The sequence below is a fragment of the Priapulus caudatus genome, unplaced genomic scaffold (genome assembly GCF_000485595.1).
Source record: "Priapulus caudatus unplaced genomic scaffold, Priapulus_caudatus-5.0.1 Scaffold410, whole genome shotgun sequence".
Classification (NCBI taxonomy): Eukaryota; Metazoa; Priapulida; class Priapulimorpha; order Priapulimorphida; family Priapulidae; genus Priapulus; species Priapulus caudatus.
This window is the reverse complement of record NW_014577471.1, coordinates 112973-121076: the sequence shown is the minus strand read 5'-3', so window position 1 is coordinate 121076 and position 8104 is coordinate 112973. Positions and strand designations below refer to the sequence as shown.

Below are 8104 nucleotides of genomic sequence, written 5' to 3'. Positions count from 1 at the left end.
TAAAGTTTTCCATGTTCATGTTGGTGAAATGATGATATTCGATATATCAGACAGCTTCCAGTTTTTCTGTCGGCAAGAATCGTTACTAGCAAATTTAAAATAATTTCACATTTATTAAGTTAGTTATATTAGTTGGTTACATGACTGAGATTTTTTTGGCATTTTTGAAGCATAATTTTAACCACCCGAGCACCAAGTGCAATTCAAGCAGTCATAGAATACGATAAACGATTACCCTCTAGCATTGCCCAAGCTCGAAAAGCCAAGCAATTTTTAAAGCTGACGTGGTACGAGCCAACTCTATGCCACCTATTAGAATCTGCAAACCAAATCGTTTGCAATGATAATTGCAACTAATTCAGTCACATACCGCACTGGTTCTCATTGCGTTGGTATTACTTCAGCACTGAATAACATTAATAACGAGATTTGACTGCCAAATCTGTTGAGTCATAAATGGAACAGGTGCAAAATGGCAAACTGAAGGTAATGACGCAGATTAAAATCAGGACAGAAATCTGTCAGCGGGCGTGAATGAGCACAATGAGCACAATAACAGAGCACAATGCATCGTCTAATATACAACATTCTTATAAATATGTGTCCTTACTGCTTCTCCACACGGTTTATGTACATAATTCTTCGAGTGTCAAAAAATCATTTACGATCCGATGGGACTTCACACATCTGCCACCAGGGAATCGGAAATCCCCAATTCAGTGTAACACTAACAGTACCCTAAATATATTCTGCGCATCATATCTCCTAACAGGTGTGCATATACATACGCTTGTTGCATTCTCTGTCAGCCAGCAGAGCCGGTGTGTTAGTACTTGGAATGTTGGATGTGTGGCTGAGGACGGCTGTGGTTCCACCGCTCTGCTCTGCCAAGGCTACGACACATGCAGACTAGTTAGAATCAATGACATTGGGAGATTCTTAGCAAACAAACATCCATAACACACCATCGTATATATATATATATATCACGAGTTAATGAAGACAAATTAACTCCTTGTTATCCTCTTTGTCTTCATTAACTCCTGATATATATATATATGTATATGTATATATATATATTGAGACAACAGTGTTCATCCTCTCTTTCGCTGATAGTGAAGTAACGCAACCACCCACTGATGTTAATGATTAATTCAACCGTAAAACTGGCAAGATGAATAGCTCTGGTCACCCATTGCTTATAGGACATATATAGGTGGGTGAACTCGCGACAATAGCAGCTTCCCAACTAAAACCACGTATTGCCAATCGAGTGCCGAAATAAGCGTGAACAAAACGTGGAATCTCAAAATTAGCTAGCTCTTCTTTGAAGCAACAGACAAAGAGTATACATCGTGCAAATAGCCCGTCGGATACATCTCTGAGAACTACACTGTTAACGGCTGTAACACACCTAACCTGCTTCAGCAGAAACCCAGTCTCACTCCCACTGCTTCTATGTGGAAGCACTAGCAGAGAGACGTCGAAAGCACTGTACGGGAGCAAACAACAACCACGCACTCCACGAGCCAAATCCCCAAAACGTTGCCAGAAAATTACGAAACCAGTAAAACTGGAATTTCGAACGTACGAACTCCTCCCCAAGAATTCCGAATTCTGCGGCCCTAGGCCCACGGACCGACACCCGTGCGTGGCTCTAACGAGTCTACTCTACTCGATCTCGGCAATGAAGACCATCATCGCCACGCCGACGAGTAACGCAAGGATCTCCTTCACCGACTGCCAGAACTTGGTGTCTCCCAGCAACTCGGGGATGACGGACACGGTGGCAATGTAGATGAAGCCGCCAGCGGTGAACGGCAGAATCCACGCGACCGCCGCTTCACCGATGTTCTCAGCGAGCAATCCCATGATGCATCCGGCCAGCGCGCCGGTCGCTGTCGTCAGCTGCAGCAGCATCGCCTGCCGACGGGGAAAGCACGCGAATGTGATTCACCATAGGAGAGCCGGATTACACGGAACAATTGACACAGCAAGAAAGAAAGAGATAGAGAAAGGGCAGAGAGGGATGGAGGGAGAGATGAAGAGAGGAAGTGAGGAAGGGTGAGAGTGAGAGAGATAGAGAGAGATAGAGAGAGAAATAGAGGGGAAAAAGAGAGAGAGGAAGAAAGACAAGGGAAGGGAGGGGGAAAGAGAAGGGAAGTGACGAAGGGAGGGAGATAGAGAGAGAGAGCGAGACTGTTAGAACCAGAGATTGCTAGCAGTCAGTGCTGCCTTGCCTACCATCTAGTTTAAAATTCACATTTTTGAAAAATGTGGTCGGATTTAATTATTTATATTAGATTTTGATTCCGAGATAAAAATTTTAAATAGTTATTACTTATGAAGTTAATATTATGTATACATGGGCCTAATATATACAGTTGCATTAATATTATTACGTATTAATGAATGGAATAAACACGCCAACACGCATCCCTCTCGTTCATTGTCTCGGCAGAGTCACCCTACCTTTTTCTTGGAACATCCGGACTGGACTAGGATAGCGAAGTCTCCGATCTCATGGGGAACCTCGTGGAGGAGTATCGTGATCGTCGTGATGATGCCGACGCCGCGGCCAGCGAGGAACGATGCACCGATCGCCAGGCCGTCGGTGAAGTTGTGCGTGAAGTCAGCGGCCAGGTTGAGATAGCCGGATACTTTTATGTCCTCACTTTCTTCAGCTAAGGAGATACGAGAACATCAAACGCGTTAATGCTGCCGTACTTTTATTGAATTATATGGATAGTGTGTCGTGTAATTTTATGTGGTGCCGTGTTTATTATATCCCCACCCTCACAATTATATTCAATATTGTGTTCTGCTAAAGTAGTAGTTGCAGTAGTACCATTACTAACTAGTATTCACTAGTAGTATACACTATGTCAGGGGTAAATAATGACAAATTTTGACATTAATTCACCCCTCACTATGTTTAACTATGCAAAGTAGAATAATTTAGTGTTGTCCAGAGGTTTCACTAGAAGACATTACACAGCGAACTCAGCCACCTACTTTGGTTTGTAGGCCAAGTATTTTATATCCCGGCCAGGCGAGACTAACAAGGCTGCGGCTACCTTACCATCATTTTATCTCTCCTCATACTCATAGGCCTAGAACTTTCTAAACAAAAATATACATAGTAATGCCAATGGTTGTCTAGAATTAATTCCACTCTGTAATAATCACTTCGATTATTACTTTTATTATCATTAAATCTTTATTGTATGTAATTCAAATGCAAGTACATGTACTTTTTCATGGAGAAAAAAATCTGATAAATGCAATAGTGTTGAGCAAACAATGATAAAACTTCAAAAGTACCTGCTTTCACTTTACTCAGTTTACTGTTTTTTCTGTCTTTTGTTTTGTTCTTTGCATTTGTGTCTCCAGTAGCCCTCTTCTTTTTCTTGTCACTATCTGTCTCTGAATCCGAGCATTTTGTCTTTGTCTGATTGGGGGCAGCTTGATTGGAATGTCCATGTGAATGCCCATGGGCTCCTTTCACATACCTGGAATTCATGCAGATCAATCTCAATTTATTAGCATTTAAGCAATATTAAAATGCACCGGTCCAGTGGTGAAATAATCATACTGTTAAGAACTAGGAGGAAGTGAGGGAGCCGTGGGTATCAAATCAGCCTATGAGAATTGATTAGTTCAATAAATAACAGCTATGACCAATTACGTTCTATTATAGAATTCAATGAATTAATAACGTGCAATTATCCGATTTGACGTGTAGAAATACATTTGAAGACAGCAATCACATGAGCAATTCTGGTTTCCTTGTCTGTGTAAGATCATGAAATAGCGTAAATAAGTGAGGCTCTCACACAACCTCCATGACTGGTTTCTTCCTTTCTATTTGATGCTGCTTGGATGCTAACTGCTATAACTTGATTAGATTATCTTAATTTATTTTCGTTAAATTGTATTTTGTATTTTAATGTTTCTAAGCATTGATGCTTTACCTGACAAATTTCTCAACCATTAGGAAGGCCACGATTCCACCGAGCACCCACAGACCAACTTTCATTTCATTTCCATGGCCTCCACTGGAGCCATCTTCTTCGGAGGCCTGATTCGCATATATAGCATGCGGTATCAAGTGCAAGAATGCATCGCCCAGCAATCCACCCGACGCGAAACTGAGCAGGATTTTCAGCAGATTTTCGTGACCATCTTTGTTGTCCATTGGAATGAAGAAGAGTATTAGGAATGGCGCAGCGCTGATGAGCAGGGTGGCTCCGATCGCGCTTCCCCACATTGTGATCGTGTCCTGTTCGCCGCCCGGCGGATCGAACCGACGCGCTTGCTTCTGTGCACCGTGGGAATGTCCATGATGGCTATGACCGTGATGCTGGTGGGTGTGACCATGATCGGAACCTCCTACACGCTCCTTGTTATCGTGAGAATGCGCATGATCGCTGTGCGTATGCTGATGATGATCATCACCATGGGGGTGAGGTACCGGTTCGTGATCATGCTCTACGTTAGCCTCCTTAGACCATTTGTATGAAGGATTTTCCAAGTCTCCCTCATCGTACTCGTCGATGTGATCTTGAGCAATAACGCTGTGTACGGTAGACAGAATAGCGATCGTGGTAATTAAGAGAAATAACGCCGATTTCTTCTTAAACAACAACTCAAACTTTGCCATGGTCGCCGCCATTTTTCCAGACGTGGCTAATGAACAATCAAGCAGGTGGTGCCATCTGCTGATTGTATTTGGTGATTATTATAGATGGCGGTGTAAATAATCGTAAATAATCGTAAAAAACATGTTGATAAGTTTGTGTTCATTTGAGAGCACGTATATTGATATACGTGCTCTGGTTGACGTAATACATCTTATAGTAGAGCTGTAGATGTTCGCTGCGTGAGGTAACCTAAAATAAAGTAAGCAAACAGTATATTACAAGTCTAAAATCGGGCACTGTTAGTGTTAGTGTTACCTAGACCAATAAATTGTGCCCTAAAAATTTTTATATTCTGGTGTTATTTTAGGTTGTTTTCCTAAAATAACACCAGAATATAAAAATTTTAGGGCACAATTTATTGGTCTAAGTGTTACCATTTGCATAGCCATAGGCATAGATATAGCTCTAGCCTCTAGTATTAGTAAGTACTGTAGACCAGGGCTCGAATTAAGCGACGAGAAGGGCAAGGCAATTTTTTTAGGGCATGTGAGAAATCGCCTTGAATTTTCTCTAAAATAGAAAGGCACCAAGGCAACTCTCAAAATTTGAGAAGGGCACCAAGGCACTTTTGTAAAATAAAGGAAAACTCATAACAAATTAGTACATCAACATCGTCTTGCTGCACGTGCACGTGTTATGTTGATTCGACTAAAAACAAAACTAGGGCAGTAGATTAAAAGGCACCGACGGCAATTACACAAAAGGGCAAGGCAAGTGACTGCCGTCGGTCGGGTTGGATTTTCAGGGGCAGTACGGCGATTGATAGGGGCACCGACGGCAATTGCCGTCGGTGCCGTCGGTTAATTCGAGCTCTGCAGTGGACAACGCTTGGGTCTGCACGAGTGCACATATTTAAAAGTGACCCATTTCCATGAGGTTGGCTCTTTCAGGCTTTTTAATTATCTTAAGAATTTTTTTTTCAGGTGCAGTACTGTGATAATAAACACTGTGATATGTGTCTACTGCTGCTGTTCATCAATCCCAACCCCCGGCCAGGTCAATATCGGTTAATAGTTGCCAGCAACAGAGATGAGTTTTACGGCCGCCCATCGAAAGCAGCACATTGGTGGGAATCACATCCGGATATTCTAAGTGGTACAATTATGGATTTGTATTATATATTTACATTTCATTAAACTTAAACAGTTTTAATCAAACTAAATTCATGATTTCAGTTTAATGCAATTAAACACCTAAAATATTCATAATAATATTGTCATAATTCTGAAAAGAGTTTTGTCTGTGTTGTAAATTCAGAAAAAAAAGTTTTCAGCCAATCTTGACATTCAAATATATAGCTCACATAGCCTCAAATGTAAAAACATGTATGCTTACATGTAGGCACTGATCAAGAGAAAGGTAAAGAGGGAGGAACATGGCTTGGAATGCACAAATGTGGCAAGATGGGTAAGGATATGAGTCATTGAAATTGCCAGTTCGAAACTGAATCATCATGACTTGCAATGATAAAGTAAATATAAAAACCATGTATTTTGCTATCAAATCAAATATTGACTTTTGATGGCTAGGGAGGGTACAATTTAGGTTCAACATGTGTTTTCATTTTTTATCGATCTGCAATTCCTTGTAAACTTTTTCAAAATGTGTTCCATATATGATATCAAGTTGATATATGATAGCAGGAGTAAGTATTACACATGTCTAATGTAATAACTGCACTATGTAGTCATAATGATATCATTGTTCTGTCAGGCACAAACTTATAACATTTCATGTCCTAACATTTTTGTTATATGGATGCAAAATGTACTGCATTGTAATCGGTGGTAGCGTGTCACTTGTTATGAAAATACCAATATATTTCCCATGGGAATATCGGTGTTGTCCACTGAGCCGTGCTGCTATCTAGCATTTATAACCACTTTCTCACCACGAATGCCTCCCACGATATTATGCGGCAAAAGCAGGTTTGAACGACCACTAAAACGTCTCTCCTAAAACGTAAAGATAGTAAACCCTAGAATGTGATAAAAAAAATTGCCTGTCGCATAGTGTCACTGCTCATTTGCTCACAACAAATTGTCAATCCGAATATGGCAGGAATTTTAAGCAATTTAGCTTTGTTATAAAAAACATAATGTCTCTGTTCGTAACCGAGCTGTGTCATGCGAAATCACACAAAGACTGACGAAATTCTCGCGTTCGCGAACCTTGCCCAGTAATGGAAATGGCTGTCAGCCGCAACACTGCAACGTTTTTGCAACGTTCCAATGGCGAGGCTCGTACGGGAGTTGGAAAGCAGTGCGCCGCCTGCGCGCCGCCTATAGCCCATAGGCTTAGCTTAGTCACTCGATGGGTAATCGAGGTGGGAGTGAGTCCCAGTCTATATAGCCTTTGTCCTTGCAGCCATTTCCATTACTGGGCAAGGTTCGCGAACGCGAAAATTTCGTTAGTCTTTCTGTGATTTCGTGTGACACAGCTCGGTTACGAACAGAGAAATTATGTTTTTATAACAAGTGAACACTGTTCACGTCCCAAATGTCTGCCCTCTGTGTCCCCCACTAAAATTGTGGACTGTTCGCTGGCAGCTATGGATGCGTGCGCGCGGTCTAAGCATTCGGCGCACGGATCCATAGCTGCCAGCGCTGCATACTGTCGCAGGACGTTCCCGCGTCGCGTGCGCCTTGCCGCGGACTGCGCGCGAAGATCTGCGCTCAGCACTTCGGGTCAACACCTCTTTTCGGCAACGCTTCTCTAGTATCCCGTCTCATCTGGATGTATGAGGCTACAATGTCACAGTGAAATTTCAAAAGCTAAATTTGGTTAAAGAAGGTTTATGCTCCTTAAATCGTATAATTCTATGGCATTCTGTACTGTCAGTGTGTTAATATGCCACTGCAGTGCATGTGGTGATGATAGTATGGTGTGTTTTTGCCTGCGTTAATTAGGTACAGGTGGCAGCTCTCTATTGCAGCCTGTAGGAGGGTTAAACATTGATTTGTTTCTCACTGCGTTGGCGAGTACCTGTGGTTGTGGAACGCTCCCATTTTACAGTGAAATTCCACACATAACTCTTACTTGAACAATGCTTACTTAGGAGATAATGAGATGAGATATATATGAGATTCTGTAGTGTACATTATGAATAGTTGGAATAGTCACTAGCACTCAAATAATTACCCAGGATGAGGCTGTGGATTTCCCAGACTTAATTTTCTCATCAAATTTTGGCACCAATATAGACGCAAATGTGTACGTTTTGAGCTTATTCGGTCCACTAATCACTGGCATACCTTGTTTTGTTTTTGTTTTAATAGGGTTAGGGTCACAATGCACCATAAACATTAGTCTCAGGCACGCGATTTGTATCAACCAATGGAATTTGGGAGTTATGCAGAATGCAGAAGGTTGCTGAAATGATGTGTACGCAACTGCGTATG

General features: G+C 41.7%; 2 protein-coding genes across 3 annotated transcripts in view; one reads left to right on the top strand and one right to left on the bottom strand.

The window, feature by feature from the left end:
* Window positions 1–93: 93 nt before the first annotated feature.
* On the bottom strand, window positions 94–4700 carry LOC106810106 (protein catecholamines up-like). Of its 2 annotated transcripts, none has more exons than XM_014813381.1 (4): window positions 3975–4700; window positions 3325–3512; window positions 2473–2684; window positions 94–1923 (listed from the first exon to the last, which is right to left on the bottom strand). In XM_014813381.1, exons 1-4 carry the CDS (start codon window positions 4673–4675, stop codon window positions 1672–1674), a joined length of 1353 nt encoding a protein of 450 aa, XP_014668867.1. In that variant the 5' UTR covers window positions 4676–4700; the 3' UTR covers window positions 94–1671. The 2 variants fall into 2 exon arrangements, with proteins under 2 accessions (XP_014668867.1, XP_014668868.1); XM_014813382.1 differs by having other exon boundaries at window positions 3349–3512.
* Window positions 4701–4747: 47 nt separating this feature from the next.
* The window catches only part of LOC106810093 (transport and Golgi organization protein 2 homolog), a 41310-nt gene continuing 37953 nt past the window's right edge, over window positions 4748–8104 (top strand). Inside the window, exons 1-3 of the mRNA XM_014813366.1 lie at window positions 4748–4902; window positions 5627–5798; window positions 6045–6110. Of these exons, the coding sequence (XP_014668852.1) occupies window positions 5657–5798; window positions 6045–6110 (208 nt within the window). The 5' untranslated portion in view covers window positions 4748–4902; window positions 5627–5656. The remainder of the gene's footprint in view (window positions 4903–5626; window positions 5799–6044; window positions 6111–8104) is intronic.